Below are 19,654 nucleotides of genomic sequence, written 5' to 3' on the forward strand. Positions count from 1 at the left end.
GTTTTGTTAGAAGAGCTTGAAAAATGAATAGATTTCTTGCAGTACTAGTAGTTCACTCAGAGTACTTCTGTGAGCTTGTGTTGTTAGCCAGTTACTGGCTGTAGAGTGAATAGACAAGAAAAGATGAGAGACAAAAAGAATCTCATTCTAATAACAGTTCAGTTGTGGAGGATTTTGTTAATTATAGTAGGCTGGGAAGAAGTTTATTTTAGCTGAATTATTAACACAGCTACCTTTTTGGGAACCAAGGATAGTATGTTCTTTTTAGAAGTAAGATCCATGTGCTGAGGATAATCGACCACCAGATGTATTGGTGAGAGCATGTTGTACATTCTTTGTGATTTTATATCTGTACCTCAGGATTAGAATCTAATTAGATGATCAAAACTGTTTATTTGTTGGCTAAAAGCTATTAGTCAATGAAGCAACCCTTCAGATTTTTCCTTGGAGAACTGAAGAGAAAATTAAATTTGAAATGCGTAGTTTGATTGAAGCATAGAGGTAATATGCTCTTGAGAATTTAAGTATGGCAGCTGCTTTGAGTAAACAAAACAGAAGAATTCATAAAGCCTTTTAACAGTGGGAGGTCATAGTAGATACCTTTAGCTTCAAGCCTGGATCTGGAATGTAATCTATGAAAGCTATACTTCGATTAGATTTGAGAACTCAGTCTGTTTTCCTATGTAGGTGGGGAAAGGTTATACGAGCTTTCATGGTGCAAAGCCAATTTTTCAGTTTTATCTCCCAGGAATCAGTGAGATTGAGGACTGGGCAGCTTCCCCTAAATAAAGCCATCTTCTGATGATTTACAGGCTTAAGTTTTGCTTACTTTCTTGCCCATCCACGAGGATTTTTAACATGCTTCTGTAATGTTTTATCACCTCTCTTTTGATTATTTTGTTATACTAGGATAGCGAAGACAGGCAATATAGTATTATTACACACTTCTGTATATTATCTGCTGGAGAACAACTTAAGTGACCTCATCAATAATGATAGTGTTGTTTTAGTGAATGTAATGACAGTGGAAATGTGAGCTTATCACACTGTTGATATGATCCATTTAAAAAAAAAACAAAATAATAATCATAATTTAAAAAAAAAGGAAAAAAAAAAAAAAAAAAAACAACGGAGGAGAAGGAATAAAACTCCAGGGAGGATTTTTTTTCCAGTACCTCGACATTTTTCAAGAAGGCAATTCTTGTTAGCATTTTCTGTCTTCATGCTGTCTGATACTTTACTGTCTACATCTCTGAATAACATCTAGGCTTATACAGCTTTTGAAAATTTGAGCAGCAACTTGGTTTGGTGTTTTGTGTCTTTCCCTTCTGCCGATGCTGGCGAATTGTTAATGTAGGAAAAGATGTTTTGAACCTTAAAATCAAAATAGGGTACAGCTGAAAATACAAGTTAACAGAGATTCACTGTGAAAGTGTTGCTTTTTTCTTCAGATTGGAAATGTGAAAGAATAAACCTAGAGTAACGTTCTGTGTGTTTTGCCCAGTGCTGTAGAGTACTAACAACAAAGATGTGCTAGTCTGCTTTAATTTCAAGCTTTCTATACTCTCAATGTGACAAGTACAGATAGGTTTTGGGGATGACTTTCTTTAAGTCTGTAAGTGATAGGAGCCATGCAAAACATTTTCTCAGCTCAATTATGAGCATCTCAGTTGTAGCTTCTAGTATCAGAGGTTCCTTTTTTTGGCTTTTACTTAAACCGTTTGAGTAACTTCTCTTTGCCTTCTGACACACATGTCATGATGCCATTGCTGATTTAGGAGAGGTGTTTGAAGGGAGCCTTCCTGTCATCTCTGCACTACAGATTAAGTGGTTTTTTTTTTCCCCATTTAAAAATACAATTTAGGTGGCATGTGATGTTACTGGTCAAACTCACGGTAGTACTGAAATGAAATGCTCACAATTCTAAGGCATACCCTGTAACATTTTATTTATAATCTCTCTTTAAATCATGTGCTGAAATTTACATTGCATGGAAATTGCGTAACTGACTATTCATTGTTTGTATTTTAGAAGATTTGTGTTAGTGTGTCATTTTTTAAAGTATTTCTGACTTCTGGAAATAGCAGTTTGCATTCTTGACCATGTTTTGTTGTTGTTAGGAGTCAGCATTATTGCTTATATTCCAATATAATTTGGGCAAATAAAAAGTTGACGTTACTTAAAATGATCAATGATCTATGCACAAAAAATGGAAGGCTAATTAAAGAGGGGGGAAAATGGAGAAGGAAAAGGAAAAAGGCTTGAATTAACTGATAACTTATTGCTTTTGCAGCTATCAAGGGTTTTTCATGTAATTCAAGCCCATCATTTAGCTCTGGAGTTAATTTCAAGATCCAGTGACACAGTAAGTAAATTCTGACATTACCAGCATGGATTGGATTTTAATAAGAAAATTACAGTGTAGGCACACAATCTGAAATGTAGATTAAACTCCGCAAGCTGGCACTTTGCAGCTAAGATCTATGAAATAATAACGACAAAAGACAGATTGTGCAAAAAATACGTTCTATTGATGTGGGCTGGAAGAAACTCCTTGTGTTCCTACCATAATTTTCTTTCCTAAAGAATTACCTTTATTCCAGTTCCAAATATTCCAGATATTGTTTCCAGACTTGTTATTGTCTGTAAGTTCTATGAATTTCGCATCTTAAGTTAATTTCAATGTATTTTTGTCAGTTTATTGAAAAATTATTGACATGACATTTAGAATTACTCTAGCATAAAGTAAAAATATACTGCAACACCCTTCAAAATTACTGTTACCCCAATGTTTTCTGAGCCCACTGGTTTCAATTTTACTTCTTAATCCGGGATTAAATGACAGTTGCTACTGTATTGCTTGCTAATGAGCTGTAGATAAACTGGTTAAACATACTGTATTATCTATTCTTAACTTTTCTTACAAGGATCTGGATTTCCTTGGGCACTAATGCAACCACATGATGTTTTTTGAATGTGTTGCTTGTTTTATTAGTATATGTGGAGAAGATAAACTTTAACTGATTTCTTTCCATCTCTTTATCTTGCATGGATAAAGAAAAAAGGAAATAAGGGTTTACTCTTCACAGTCAAATGCCATAGTTGGTAGTAGGGGCAGATGTCAAAAATTCTAAAAATAATTGTACTTTTTAATAAGAGCAAAATTCATACCAGGTAATATGAGAAAATATCAGTGTAGAACTTCATGTTTTGTAGTATGAGATATTAAGACATAATATATATTCCTGCAGCATATAGAACAGATAATTTATTTCTAGAGAGAGACTACTTTGTGCTACTGTTACTGTGCTGTGCTTTATTTGTTTTTTGGATAAAAGGGTCAATTGCAAATGTTATTTGAACTTCTGTCAAAAAGTCAGGTTTAGAAAAGTGTTGTAAAGAATGTATAAAGAAAGAAACATAAAAATATGTGAGCTGATAAATTATTCCATAAAGTCTAAAAGAAGAATTAACATCTGTTGCTTGATGTGGCTTTCTCATTTTTTTATGGGATGAATACAAATGCCTGACACAGCAGGCTTTCTGGCTTGAGGCAGCTAAATCATCCCTCCAGCACCAAGACAAAAAAAGGGCAGTTAATCACCTGCAAGACATTATGACACTTCTTAAACTGAAACCAGAAATACTGCTTTTCATCAAACTCTCTGATACCTGGTTCAGAACGAATATTGTATTAAATGGAGTAGGAGAAGTTTGACTGGGGAGCCTCTGTGTGTGATCTGACCTAAGTTTTGAAGCCTGTGCAATAGTCCAAGACTGAGGAAAATATGCTGGAGTCTTGGCCATAAAGTAGCCTGATTTTCTTGTTAAATGTCTCAGAATTGATGATTCAATAGTAATGATCCAATTTAATGGTTCTGTGTCGAGAATGTGGTTCTGCATAAATAGCCAGCTGTGTTTGAACATTGTTCAGATATCATACAATCACAGAATCAGAGGGATTGGAAGGGATCTCTGGATAAGACCTATTCCAATTCCAATCCCCCTCCCTTAAAGCAGGTTCCCTACAGTAGATTACAAAGGGAAGTGTCCAGGTGAGTTTTGAGTATCTCCAGAGGAGTCTCCACAGACTCTTTAGGGAATGTGGGCTTAGCTCTCTGCTCTGCATTGCTGAAATAGAATGCTTATACTTTGTGTAGTCTTACGGAGTTTGTGGAAATTAACAATGTATTACTCCACTGAAAAAATGGGTTGAGTTCTGCTGCAGTTGTCCAGGTCTGTGTCAGTATCAGTGTCCCTTTTGATTCACTTCAGACCTTTGTTGCACGAGAGTTATTAAATTCCTTGGCTGGTCTCATTACATTAGGCACACAGAAAGCAGTGTGTGTGTTCTCCCTCTGCGTGGTGAAAACTGACTTGCGTTGCTGAAGACAACTTCCATCTATATCACATATTGTCTGTGCATAAAGTTGCTTTTTAATGATTTGACTTTTCATATTACATATTGATTAATTGCCTGTGGTGCAATTCTTAACTTCCAGATCCTGTTCATGCAAAGTAGAACTACGCTATACTTTCGCAGAATCAAATAATACAGGTTAACTTGTTAATTCCTCAGTGACACTATACTTTATACTTATCTGATATCATTGTTTATTTCTTTATTTTCTTTTCTGATTTTTTCTTTCTCATTTTTTTTTTTCTTAGAAGACTTTATTTTACCAGCTGGTTTTACCTCATAGACCTCTCTTTGGCCCAGTTTACTGAAATGCCTCAATAATTTGATGAGTATATTTAGTTCCTAAAAGGTATTGCACGTAAGGATAAAAAAAAAAACAATAACACACACAAAAAAAAAACACCCAGCGATTAAGCAAATACTACAAAACAACGATGTTAATGACTTGAATAGAATACTAACTATGCACTGAAATAGGCCAAAACTGGGGCATACCTCCCTTCGCACCCCCAGTGACTGATCTGCTTTTCTGAATAGTGGACCTAAAATCTGCTTGAGCCAGACAGCTGCAGAGATTTGCCAGATGTTGAAGTATCTCTATGCCTGCAAGGTGGTAAATATTCAGAGTTCCACTGCATTCCACTGAAACTCCTCTTATTTTGGAGGAAAAGAGATGCTCTCACAGTTAGCCACTGTACCACCAGAGTTTCAGTGTGTTTTCTTTTCATATTATATATACTTTACAAAAATATATTTATTCTGTGGACAGGTGACTTTTTTCTGTAACCGTAGAAGAGTACCACACATACCAAATGCTTGCTACATCACAGTTGAGCAACATTTTTAAAAGACGTGGTGTTTTGCTTTGGGTTTGTTTGTTGTTTTTTTTTTTAATCTTTTGGAAAATTGAAGTACCTAAACTCTGTGTATACCAGATAGATAGTGAGTAAATAAATGACAATTCCTGTCCTGTCTTCATCTTATACTTACTTTAGTAATCTGTACCACCTTGATTTGCACATATTCTAACAGAGCAAGGCTTCACTGCCCTAGTGATAAAGCTACACTGAGTAGACTCTATTTTCAAGTCTACTTTGAAATAAAAGGTAGGCAGGTTTTTTTTTCTAGACACTTTGAAGGATATTAGCATAAAGGAGAAAGGTCCATTAGCAAGATAAGAAGTAAATTCCAGGCTGGTTGTACTCTGTACAGTGAGGCTGCCTTCTTCAGAGCTGCAGTGCTTTTCTTTGATTCCAGAGGCACGCAAGGTGGGTTAGTATGCACTGATGAAAGGAAGAAATACATCTTTCCCCTCTTGATCTCTCAGTGAAAGCTACCACCAAAGTCACAAGTGCTTCTTCAAAATAACTAGCAGGTAACCAAATGAAGTATTGTGAAGAGTCATGTTGTTCACCAAACAGCAGTAATCAGTCACCAATCAGTCACAGTTTGGAGTTAAGCACATGCCCTGTGATATGCTCATTACCCGGGCAATACTTAATTAATTAGTCAGTGCCCCCTTAATTCCATAAGAAGAAAAAACTGGTAGCCCATTACTCATGCAGCTATTTGGTTAATTATTTTTCTGTTGTCTTCTGTAACCAAAAGATTGACAGCTGAGGAAGATTTTGATAAGAAAATCAAATGTGTATACTCCCTATCTAAGGACCTTAGATGATACATATATACATATGCTATGTTTAGTAAAAGACAATTTTGTTTTGGAAAAAAAAAAATTTCTGAGTGGGAAACCTAATTTAGCATGAATATTTTTATTTCCAAAAATACATATAAAATCTCTGTAGGGGTTCATCTTTAAATAAATGTGTCTCTTGCTTTGGGCAATTGCAACTTTTCTGGGTTATTTTTTCCTTCTTTCCAGCTGGCCTGTCCACCTGCTCACTATTTGTGTCCAAAAAGCACAGTTCAAAAACCAGTGAGATTTTTTCAAACAACAGAACACATTAGTCATGACAATGCCTGTGTTCTTGATTGTAAAATTTTGACGCAACCTGCAAATAAATTGTGTACTGACCTGTATCACTGAATAAACTAATGGACTTCATGTTGAGAAACAAAATCATAGAGGTGGTGGTGTGGAAAGATTAAATTGTGTATGTTCTTGTGCATGTATTCACAAAGTATTACTTTCCTCATGAATGACCTATAACTCAGAAGGATGCTTTGCCTTGTTTTCTCATTAAATTTGACCTCATCTGAAGCACACTAAAAGAAATGAAGTGAACCTTGAATTTAAAAAAATACTGTTGCCCTGTTTTCTGAATGAATGAATATACATCATCTTGCATGCCTATCTGGAACTAGTCCTGAAAAAACTTCATTTTTCTTATCTTCAGCTTCAGCATTTGAAGAATCCTAACCCCATTCTGGATCCGTGTCCTATTCAAGTTCTTTTTATAGATCATATGTCCGCACTTCAACTTTCCTTTCTTTTGCTAGTTCATCATTAAAGGAATAAAAATGAGAGGCAAGTTTGCAATTTGGCATGCTTCAGATAAAATCATCAGTCATTCTACTTTGTGGGCCTGATAAATGAAATGGATAGAGTTACAGGATTCCTGTGCTTAGGTGCAAGTAACTATCACCTCGTTCCCTTCTGTGGAACACAAAGAGAGGGAATTAAGTTATTTCTTTAAAGCATAACTGAAATATTTATGCAACTTTGATCCTCAAAATAAACCAAAAATGCTTCTGAGAATGATTTGCACTCAAAAATCCTTCTGTCCTGACTAGGTAGGAAATGCAACGCTGTCCTTGTGATGCTTCGTGGGCTGCAGACTTATGACATCCTTCTGTTCAAAGTAAAGGAGTATTCTGTAGCTTCTGCAGTTTTCTGGATAAAAATGTGTGGAGTTCTTCATGTTCTGTATCTTGGAACAGTGCACTTCCCACTACTTACCTGGCAATTCCAGTCTGCACAGCAACCTGAAAGCACAAGGCTGCATGTACAGAAGTGGGCATTTAAAAATGGCAGTTAACAAAAGTTATTCATACTCAGAAGAAATCACAGTGAAATGTATGATGCAGCCTTTTTTCTTTGAATATTAATTCAAACATGCACACACAAAAAATTCTTTTTCTTTTTTCCCTAATACATGGTCTCTGATCTCACTCCTGTGCATCTTTCACTCCTGAGAGGTAGAGCAGTAGAACTACTAGAGATCTCTAATAGTAGATCTTCTGAGTTACCTGATGTGAGCGTATGCTTTATTTACAGTGTCAGCGTGATGGTTTTTCATTGAAACAATGGATTGTAAATCCTCGTAAACTCTTACAGCATTAAGATAACATGCGCAGTCATGAAGATTGTCTGTATGTTATCACTGAATGGCATAGCTTGCTCAAAGCATATTATGGCTGTAAATAATCACTGCCTCACCTGATAACAATTTCTTTCCCTTTAGGTTATTCATAAGCAGCTGAAACAGCAAAAAAAGAAAAAAAAGCAACCAGCTTATAATAACGTTGATTCATAGTTGTGTGTATTCATTTGGCCTCCTGCCCTCCTCACCTCATGTCACATACTTAGCATTATCTCAGGAAAGAAACCCAGGTTTCTGATTGGACTCAGACTATCCTTATACGGTTTTCTTCCTTGATTCAGGAAGTTCTCTGGTGACGATCAGAGATGTTTGTTCAGCTTATGTTCAGATATTGAGAGGAAATTGCTTTATTATCTGTATTAATGCAAGTAGTTTGTTTTAAGAGCTTCCTTGAAATCCAAGTGCAAGCAATAGCAGCTTGCATGTATGAGGATTATACTGTGAAATAAATATGTATGCTTGCATTAGAATAGTCATCCAGTGTATTAGAGCTGACTAGGTATTACGTTATCTTGGCTTTGGGTGGGTTTTGTTACCCTGACGTGTAAGGAAGCAAAAACTGTGACCCCTACTCTCCAACATGCTGTAAAGAAATCAAATAAGCTGTCAGGTTTCTGCCAGAATCTAAAAGGGATTTGTATGGTACTGGAAAGAAATTGTGGAGGATCAAATAGAAATACAGAGTAATACTTAATCTTCTTTTACCAATAGTACCCAGGCTTTATGAAAAATCCTTCTTCTCGACGTGTTTTCTTATTAAAAAGGTCTAATTTAGGAAATGTGGATGGAGACTTCAAGTCTTGATCCAGTTTCACAATGATGTTTAATGAAGATTGATTACCACAGACTCACAAAATTTCCTTTTGGTACTAATCTCTTTGGTGAATAGCATACCACCTGTAGGTTTTGTTTGGAGAGGTATACAAAAATGTGATGATATGTTTTGAATTTGTATTGTCTTTCATAGTGATTATGGAAGTTTTCTATGTGAATGTAATATTTTGTGGGAGATGTTTGTCACATAAAATTATTCCTTGACTAGCTAGTATTTTACAGAAATTAAGTTTGATGTTTTCCTTCGAAGTCATATGAATTTCCACATCTTAAATCGAACTTCTTCGAGAACAGCTGTGTTTAACTACGTTTTACAAAGGATGCACGTAGTTGCAGTGAATAACCTGCAAAAATACTACTTAATCTTGTTACTGATACAGCATGGTTCTGTTGTCAGTGTAATGACACTGTCAGCATTCAGCAGATCACACACATTTTGCTAACATTTCCAATCTGACTTTTCCTCTGATATGCCATTAGTAAATATTTCACGTGAACTGGCTGGAATTAATTCATTCTATTACTATTGTCTTTTCTATTATCTATTATTACTATTACAAAATTATTATGGATGGATTTTTATTTGATTTATTAATCTAGTTACTGGCCAGTATACTTTTGCTGATGAGACAAAAATGCAGTAGTAAATACAGTTTAATGTAGATTTCTCTGAAATATTTTTTTCCTTTGTAAAAAACTTCCTTCTTGCAGTTTTATTACTCGTGTGTTTCAGACATAAGCACGTGCTTAAGGGATTTTGGCTCGTCAGCATCCCAGATGTCTACTCTTCATTTTGAAAATATCAAGCCCAAATGGACAACTCTTGTGCATAGTATTATGTTCCATTTCCTGTCTCTTGAGACAGGCAATCTTGCAAAAGATCTTTTTCAAGTTTTTTTATTTTTGTTAGTGCCATGAAACTGTTTTTCATAGGAAGTGTGTTGAACCCTGTATGTTAGTTGAAGTCATTTCTCTGTCAAAGAAGGGAGCTACTGACTGCAGCTGGAAATTCTGTGAAGCTGCCAGTACTTCATGGTTTCAGTGCAGAGCTGTTAATTGATCCAGCCTGTGATTTAGTGAAACACCTCTGTTCTTCATCTTCTGCTTTGTAACAAAATCCAAAGATGTAAAAATTGTGTGGATTTCAAGATGCTTACAGATAAGTCTGCATTATAAACATTTTTCATAAATTTTCATGGGATCTATTGTGATTTTCACTTATATAATCTCATATTTGCTTTATCTGATAGGAATTCCTTATTCATTGCCCTTTCTATAACCTGCCTCTTCAGAATAGGAACTCTGATGTTTAGACTTCCTATCCATGTTTAATCTGCTCATCATGTATTACTTAATCTCAATTGCTGGGAAAAAAATGTAGTACTGGGAAAATGAGATTTTTGTCTCACTGTTAGGCAGCATGAACTTTGCTGAAGATGGATTAGTATTCTGTTACCTGAGAAGCACCAACTGTCCTTAGCTTCATGGAGAGTGTGAGCATGGCACAGGACAGACAATTTTTCTGTGCCTTCTAGGAGTTGCATTTGCCATATAAATAATTGTCTGGTAAGTAGGTGCATTGCAGGAGGACTGTCAGACAGGAGCAATTGGCTGTTTTCAGTAGTCTGCTTTCTTCTCGTGAGAGCACCTCAGGAACTTGTTAGGTTTAGATATGTTTTCTAAGATAGCAGCTGAAGACAACCAAGATGTATGCAGCATTTTCAAGAAATGTTCTCTGTATCTTCTAAAGAAGCCTTTTTCTCTCCAAGTTTATGCTTGAGCTGTCTGCAAGCCACTGAGTTGGGGAAATAGTGACCAGGCTCGGAGAATAGTGCAGGTCTTCATCGTAGGAGTTGGTCATGATGCTTTGTTTAGGTTTTCTACCAGTCCTTCAGTTTGCTTTTCATCTGGTTGTATTGTCTTTCTATAGCTGGTATAGTCATTAGGAGCGAGCAAGAGGGTGGAACATACAAATAACAACAAGGGCAAATAACAAAAAGAGCCAATCTAGAGCATAATGACATAGTGTTTGAAGTGGGGTGAGCAGAAGGAAGCTGATTTGATGTTGCAGTAGATGGAGATTTGGCAAGTTTGTTAGTAAATACATTGTTACTAGCTGCTTAGACTTTCCTGAGCTGGCAGCAGTTCCTGGTGTCCTCAGCTGCCATTTCCTATAGTTACTCATCCTCTCAAAATACTTTTCTGAAAGCATATTGTGAAACTCCTGTTGTTGCTCCTTATGTCACGGTCTGAGCATCTCTCATGCCTACTTTATTTCCCAGCCATATCATAGAGGAGTATTCAGCCTCACAGGTTGTGAGAAGCTGTTGTGTTTAAAAACAGAAAAACAAAATGGCATAGAAGACTACTTAGGCTCTCTTCAGAGGAGCCTCTATAACCAGTGGCTTCCAGTAAAATTCACCACAGAGAAAATAGTTTTCATTTCTGTTCATCATTTATTGAGACAAAGGAAGTACAGACATGCTCATAACTTTCTCAGAAATCAATACAAAGTACAAAGACAGGAAATAATGCTCGTTCTTGGTCATCTATCTGAATGTGGGTTCCATTGAGTTTCATTTTGGTTAATTTAAACAAGAGATGGAAACAGTTGAATACTGCTATGATAATACATTTATAATTGATAACTGTAATGGTGATATAAGGCATATCAAGGGGGTTTGGAAAAGTGTCTGTAAGGAGGCTGACTTCTTACTAATGCATGTTTAAGTTACTAGAGCTTGAAGATTGCAAACATGTGGATTTCTCTTATGGTTTAGCTTTTCCTCAAGCCAACTGAGGCAGGAGGTGTTGTAATATTTTCAGTAATTACGCATTACATTTAATTTTTTATATAGACCTACTAGTAAAGTATTTTGGAATGTTTTTCAGAAATATTATTTCGGTGTTATATATGCATATATACATGCATTTAATTATTGTATATATATTTGTATACGCTAACAGAATTGAGCATTTTTGTACGTATAAAATATATATTCAGAAATGAAGCTCTTATCAGAGCAACAAAAGGAAAGGATGTGCATGCTTTCTCACTAAAAGAGAAGCAGTTCTGAAATAAAATGAAAACTGAGGTAGTAGTTTTTTCACAAAGCATAATTTTATCCTAAGGCCTTATCTCTGTCTATAATAAAAATCATACTAACTTGATCCTGTCATCCTGAATAGGAAAGAAATCCTTTAAAGAAAAAAACAAAAAAACCCCTCATGTTTTCAGATAAAATATCTAATTATGTAGTGTTGCAACAGTGACATCCAGTGACTAAGCCAGGAAGTTTTAGACTTAATCTACGTTTTTCTCAATGCTAAAGGACATAGATGGAAAGGGAGGCTTATTTCCTAAGATTCTTAATAAAAAACTGATGATAAGTAGGGGATGCATGAGAATGGAAAACACAGTGAAAGGTGATTAATTAAAATTACGTAGATGTTGATTTATCCATTGTGTCTTTCAGAATTTGACATGGTATGAGCCAAGTGAGGAATAAATTATTTTTAAACAATTGATTTCTCCATTGAGACGTTGTTTATTGAGATCATGCAGCATTTCATATAAGTTTTGATAATTTAACAGTAACAAGTGTTCAACTGGCAATACCTTTTAAATATTTTGTTTCAGGTAAGAACTACCAGAGGGATAAATTCTGCTGTATGATGAAAAAGTTTCCATTTTTATCAGAATAATGAGGTAAAGAATTAAGAAATTTTTCATGTGTAAGTAAGGTGGCAAATTTCATACCAGTCTTTCATACCTGATTCTGTTTTAATTAAAGTCAATGTGAATTTTGTAATGAAATTGAAATCACACATAGCTTCTGGCTCTAAAGAATGAGTGGTATCTCGTACTGACGTGACCCCATAGTTCCTCAGTTATTCAATTTTTTTTTGTTGGAAATGATTCTTGAAATATTGCTATTATTCAAAATGCTATGTAATACATTCTGTGCTTTGTTGTTGTTGGAATTGTATCAGGAAGTAGCTTGTGTCTTTGCTTTTCAAAAAGGTAGTGATAAAAACTAATTATTTAGAATTTCAGCTTTAAAGTGTGTTCCAAGTTTCCTACTATTTTACCATTTGGAATTTGGTGAATGAAGAAATAATTGTAAAATTATGTAAGATCGTAAGTAGAGAAATAAACTGAAAAACTGATTAAGAACTGATAGCACAGCTTCAAGAACAAGCTTAAAGTCCATGCAGTGGAAGTTACTGTGTGCGTACTTGCTTGAGACTCAGTATTCCTTCTGGGCCTCTGCTTCAGATTACTGAGAAGTATGGTACATCCTCAGACTCAGAAATGTAGGCTGCTCTCAATCACTTTTTAAAGCAGAATGGACAAAAATAATGGGAAAACTTGAAAAGTGAAAAACTTGAAAAAAATATTTAAAAGAGATTTTAGAGTACTGCAAAAGTAAAGTTACTGTGATGTATTCTATTCTGTGGAAATTTGTAAAAGAATTAAGCAATAGAAAAATGAATTGGCATCACTAGGGGGCAATAAAACATCAGAAATATCTGTATTGTTGAAGAAGAATGCAAGTACTGTCACATCCTCACTGGCAGAGTCACTTGTGTTATGACCTGAAGAACAGCTTGTATAGGCAAATACTTCTGTGTTTCTCCAGCTGTGTTTTATTGACAGTCTTTCCTCATAGATTATAGATGTCCCCCAAATAATGTATTGTATGTGCATATTATTGTATATAATGTATATTGTATATGCATACACAAAAGTTTGTGTAATGCAAATGCTTTGCCTGCATTTTGTTGCAGTAAAATAGCAGTATTTGACATTTGTACACAATTTTTGTTTCTGAATACCACCACATTCAAGTATAACGTTTTGCTAAGACTTATCAATTTTGCACAAATAAAGTAAAGTTGCATAGTATTGGAAAATTTAAATCTGAAGCTCACTGTCTCTCCCCTCTGTCCACTTCAGCCTCTGTAATCTTCAACTCAGACTGATGACAGAAATTCCAGATGACTGCTGCTCCAGTACTGTTAAGCTATGAGGTTAGTTATTAACCATTTTCTTTCCATCTTCCTGATGTTCTGTTGGTACTTTGTTTACTGATAGAAAGGTAAGAAGGCAATTAAAAAAATGGAGCTGAAAGACAATTTTTGGGGCACAATTACAGTATAAACTACGTTTGTGTCAGATTTCTTAATGGAAAATTTTGGAGATATGAGCGATCTTGAAAGTATTTAGAAGCACTGGTCTTGTCTGCTGTCCTTCAGGCCTTTTTGCTGGGCTTTTCTCATCTGTGATGTTCTGGGGTGTACTCCCTGAGTAAAGCTATCCTGGCTAAAGGATAATAATCACATAAATGTTCTTTTTCGTTTGACTTTCAAACGCCGATTCATTTCAAAATAGGCAAGCAGAAAGTAGCATGCAGAGGGGGGTAGAACATTACTGTGCACATTAACTGAGTGACCCAAGCAAGATTTCTGGGAAAAGAAAGAAATGGTTCTGATACATTATGATAAAAACCTGCAAAAAATTTTTGCATATTCTCTAAATGAATCAACATTTATCATGAAATCAAAAAATACCCACTTTAAGTTTAGACCAGGTCAAGTCCTAGATTTGAATTATTTTTGGACAGATTCGATATCCAGTGTGGCTGCACAAAGCAGTTCCAATGTGATTACCTTGTATAGTGGAGTAAATTTGAGTTTCTGTTCATCCACGTAAAGGAATTCTGAGAATATCAGAATGATGAGGTGTGTCATTTTTGGGAACACAGATGATTTTATTTCTATTAGAAATTTAAAGGCAGATTTAAAAAAAAAAATCACTGTATCATTTTAGCACTTCTGTTTTGGTCCATCTTACTTGTGACTCTTAAAGAGATGTATGGATAGCACTACCAGATATCAGTTCCTAACACATGGGCCCCCAAAATGTTTTTTAAAGGTTTAATGTTACGTACTTGACGGACTGACTGCTTCCATTTAGCTAGCTTCTCCTGAAAGCTCTCCCCTTTATCTGAGCTAGGAGCTGGTAATTAGTAACTGTAGCAGAACCCAACCCCCATTATTTAAGCTGCACCTTTACATTTTGAGTGCCTCTAGTCCACCTCAGGGAAGGTAATCCAATTGATTATTGACCCAGTCAATAGATGGTCAACTCAGCTAGCTACTGACTTTGCCCTGAGATGTGTTGCAGACATGCTTACAATCCAGGAACAACAGACAGAGTATTCAAAATGCTACCAGAAACATTTCTGTTTCTTTCAGAATAAGTAAGCCTGTTAATTGGCTTTGAGAAATTTCCTATCTGTTTCAGGATGTTGATGAATACACAAATAAAAATCCTCCATGAGGGTGATTTGATTTGCTTGTTTGCCTGGAAATAATTGCATTTGGTAACAGCTGCTGATTGTATAAGTTATTGTTCTTCATCTGTTCCTTCTGTTTCTATTTAATTCATTACTTGGGAAATTCCCTTTGTGTTGTGTCCAGGAACAGGATTCTAGTTTGCTGTTTTTATATGGGCAAGTTAAATGTCTCTGTCTTACAGGAGTACTGTGGCTGAGGAAAGGGTTGGATACTATAATTATGTTTACCTTTTGTTTTAGCACACGCTAGCATGCTTCACAGAAGGACTATGTATATTTTACTTAAGGCAGCATAGCCTTTAGCATAGTCAGGCTCTAGATACTGCAATGTAGCCTAGACCTAGTGTGCATAGCATGGCTTTATTTAAAAACAGATAAACATTAAAAAAAAGAACAAATTCAAAACAAACAAAAACAAGATAGTAGAGTTATAAACTACAACGTCTCTATCTTAAATATGCAGTGAATATGGCATTCTCCTGAATCAAAGTCTTCTAGGAACAAATAATAGAGTATCTACAGTCTGTATGTTGTTCTTTGAAAGTGTATTTTGAGTTAGGTACTGCTCTTTAGAAAGCAATCTGCTTAGGCAGATCTGAAAACTTGGAACAGGAAACTTCCCGGCTGCTGTTGCAGATCTCTGACTTCTACCCAGAGTAAACCTCTGTGCTCTACAAAAGCAACGACGACTAGTTGATGAATCAACAGGCAGGGGGCTGCTCTAGAAAGATCAGATTGCAATTTTGCCCTTGTAGTTTTACACCACACCCCCACATATTATCTTAAGCGTGAATTAGGGGAGGATCACATTCTGCTCTGATTCAGGAATTCTTTCTGAGTTCAAGAACTGTTCCTAGGAGTTTGGTGAGTACTTTGTAACATACTTTGTTTTACAAATCTCTTTTTTCAGATGATAGAAAAGTGTCTGCTGTTAGGCTTTCTTTAGAATGTGATAGATGCAATACTCAAATATTTAGATTCCAGCAATATGTGCAGATTAAAAAGGAAGACTTCCATGTAGAGGTCTGAAACGGGACAGCAATTAATGTAGCTTTACAGATATTAATGCAACTCATGTTTGGTTGTCAGAATGCCAGATTAAGGTATTTTTAGCTCCAAATAAGCTTAAGATATTTCAAAGAAAGCCATTAGTTGCAGTTTGAAGGGGCGGAAAAAAATAGCTCTAATAAATTAAAACAATTCCTCTTGTACGGCAACTTCAAGGAAGGCTTGACTCAGACATGATTTTGCCAGGCTATTTCAAATCCTGTAGTCTTTGAAGCAGTTAATACTATGAGAAGATTTAAGGAGAGTTAAATTAATTTGATATTAGTACAATCCAATTTCACTCAGAGTGTGTTACAGGAATTCTCAAGGAAGTAACACACTCAAACAATGAATAGGATAGTGAGTGAGGCTTGCAGACTTTGGTGATCCGACCATCACTGGTGACTTCTTTAATATCTTATTTAAGAATTTGCATAAAATTCATTTTCAGTAACTGTGTAATGAGAAACAATGATACTAGTCTATATTTAAAAAAAAAACAATAACAAAACCTAAACTAAACTGAAATTTAAATAATGGTTCTAGAAAATATAACTTAAAAGAGGAAAAGGCATGTAACAATGAGAAAAGTAGAGTAGAGAGGACAACAGTTTAGATGGGGAGAGTATGTGAAAGGTCAGTGTGACTCAGTACTATAGAAATTAGTCATCAAAGTACTTCATGGAAAACATATAAAGATATAAACCTTCCTTCCTGAATGCCTTACAGACAGTTGCTAAGACAGGAAGTCTAAGCTGTCAGTACAGATATGAACATCTAAGGCAAGCTTAAGTAATTTCTAGGCATCTACTTGAGAAAAATTGTCCTTTTTCCTTTGTAACCTTCTTATTCTTTAATTCTACTAATAGAGAGTTTGTGATCACCTGTGAAGGTGACAAATACTTATATCCATAGTAAATTAATTTAGATTCTTGTTTAAGCTGAATTTGGGGTATGTAATCATTGAAGAGTTTACATTATGTGTAATGCATACAATTAGAACAATGCTAAGGAGCTGAAGATGAAAACACACTCTGCTTTGGCCTCTTTTCCTATCAAATACATCCCATACAAATTTTCATTAAAAATAGTCACAGGAGCAATTACTTGATAAATCCGTATCTTTCATTTTTTTAATATAGCTTTTGTGATAGAAAATATTCAACTATACTTTAAATTGAATTTCTTTTCTGAAAGTAAAATTTCAATAATTCGGTTTATCCTTACTTTGTGTGCTGTTTGATTTGCAGTCTGGAGATGAATTGTATTTCAGCTGTCAATGTAGTTACACGATCTTCAAAGTGCATTTAGTCTTTCAGTGCAGTGTCCACACTTACTAATATTGCTAATGAAAACTCAGCTGTAACTCATCTACTTAATATTCTACATGCAGAATAAGTTTGAACTGTAATTTTATGGTCATCTTGATTCAGGGCTGTTTGAACAATTAATCCAATTTTTAAATTCTCCTTAATATTGGATGTTTAGTGGTCAAAAACCCAAGTCTCAGAAATTATCAGAATCTTGTATACTGCAATTTTGGAGCATGTTGTTTACGATCAGCTTCCAGTACTTAATGCTTTTTGTTTGGATTCTGTTTTGAACAGTCTTCTATCTTTTTTTCTTAAAAACTAGGAGAAGCTTGCCATTCCTAAAGAAACAAAAGCTGTGTAGGTGTTTTTTTTAAGGATTGGTAATGGGGTCTGAATATTTACTGATCTTCACACTTAAACTATCTTTTTTTTTTTTTTTTTTTTTTTTTTTAAAAAAAGAGGACAAACTACCCTCATTTCTGCATGTTTATCTTATGAAGCTGTATTTATTTTACTTTACAAGAGTATGGGACAGAGATTCCCTGGGGACAGAATGAAGCAAAACCATATGGGAAGTCATACAACTCCTTTCCTGTCATAGTTACTTCACAGTAAAATAGATTTATTTTTAGTCCTTTTAATTTTTGTTTATAACTTTGTTCAATTTCCTTAGGGTTTTTTTCCTCCTTTGCTGTTAATGCAACTGATCATTTTCTTCTGTTAATGTTGTTGTCCTGATGTGTGCCACACACAATTGATTATACCCTCCAAGTTAACTAGTTAATGTAATTTGCTCTTCAGACAAAAAAATAAAAACTAAGCCTTTTAATGTGTTGACCCTACTCTCAAGAAAGTTCAACAACCTACTTGCAGAACACAGAGATTTCAATGAACTGATTTTAAAATAACTATATTGAAAGCAGACATTGCAACAAGAAATTTAGAAATAACTGAATTATATGAAGGAAATATTTAGGTGGTACAGTTTGAATTAACATAAAGTTGTGCATTAATGTTTTTGTGTAAACATTTTCTACTTTTCTCCTGAATAACTGTTACTCATTTTTTGTCATGTTCCCCTGGCCTCCTCTCCATAGCTTTGTTGAGCTCATTTCAGTTCTCTGTCTGGCTAGCTACGTTGTTTTATTTTGGTTTTGAGTATCTGCAGGGCAATAATGTGAGGCAGTATGAAGCTGGGGGTATTCCCAGTGGTCATAATTGCAGCATGAACTATGCAGTAATCCAAAGATCACACATCCACTGAACTTAAAATTTTTGCTGTATCCACCTGAGAAAGATAGGGTGAACTAAACTTGATTATTGACAGAGCAAGAAAATTATTATTTTGATGTTAACTATGTGTGCAAAACGTGATTTGTGATGAGGTTTCATGTTAATTGTCAGGTTGTGTTAAAATTTATCGTGGCAGATGGCTCGCTCTTATGCCTCTCTGTAGTAGCTGACAGCTCCACTTAAGAGCAATCAAGTAGTCATGTTTTTGTAGTGTGTACAGTTTCAAAATGTACACACCTGAATTGATGACACGTATACAGCACTGAAATGATTCGGTCCATTAGAGGAGAGCTAAAAAGGACAGGTTAGAAGCTATGTAATGTTGATGTTTGTGGTTGGAGCTGCCATGCTGGTTCCTAAAAGCCTAACTAATTTTGCTGCTTGTCTGTTCTGTTTGCTTTTGTGATGTGAGGGGAGTTACTGTTAGGATGCTGAAGATGTTCCCTGTTTGAAAATGAAAGCTTATGATCAATATTTTTTCTACTATCAGCTACTTCTTGTACAAAACGTAGGACTGGGCATCATTACATGAATCCTGTATACACCTTCACTGCTTAGTCTGCTCAGTACACAATTAATCTGCTCAGTACAATTTTGTTAGAATTGAGAAATGGTGTGATATTAAATAAACATGATAATTCAATTAGCTATAAAACAGCGCATGCAGTAAAAATGCTTTCAGGCAACTCACTGACTTAACAGGCTGAGAAACAATGCTTACAGGTATGTTCAATTAACCATCTGTCATACACCTCCTGGAGGGTGGTACAAGATGCTGTAGGGCAAATATAATGTCTGAGAACTATGGTGAGCTAATAAAAGTCTGTTTTTATATTGGAGGTGCTATAATCATGTCTAATTAGACTTCCTTATCTTTAATGTCAGGCTGTGCTAAATTTAACTTTTGACTACGCATAGCCTATCTCCTGCTATTTGTTCTTCCATGTACTGTATTCTTTGCCTTTTTCCTTTTTTTTTCTCTCCCTTCCATTTCCTGGGCTGTCAGTGTGAATGAGTCACTTTTACAGTCATTACAGTGTC

The 19,654-nt window shown here is 35.2% G+C and overlaps 1 protein-coding gene across 11 annotated transcripts in view; it reads left to right on the top strand.

Moving 5' to 3' along the window:
* TFPI (tissue factor pathway inhibitor) overlaps positions 1–19,654 on the top strand; it is a 184,584-nt gene that overhangs the window by 144,896 nt on the left and 20,034 nt on the right. For 5 of the 11 annotated variants that reach the window (XM_085227624.1, XM_085227623.1, XM_085227626.1 and 2 more), the window contains 3 exons: positions 2,294–2,365; positions 12,239–12,307; positions 13,559–13,632. In XM_085227624.1, the coding sequence (XP_085083750.1) occupies positions 13,628–13,632 (5 nt within the window). In that variant the 5' untranslated portion in view covers positions 2,294–2,365; positions 12,239–12,307; positions 13,559–13,627. Of the gene's footprint in view, positions 1–2,293; positions 2,366–12,238; positions 12,308–13,558; positions 13,633–15,569; positions 15,825–19,654 lie in introns of those variants that run through there. The other 6 variants (XM_085227627.1, XM_085227628.1, XM_085227633.1 and 3 more) reach the window with 4 other exon arrangements.

The sequence above is a fragment of the Meleagris gallopavo genome, chromosome 7, assembly GCF_905368555.1.
Source record: "Meleagris gallopavo chromosome 7, MGAL_WU_HG_1.1, whole genome shotgun sequence".
Taxonomy (NCBI): domain Eukaryota; kingdom Metazoa; phylum Chordata; class Aves; order Galliformes; family Phasianidae; genus Meleagris; species Meleagris gallopavo.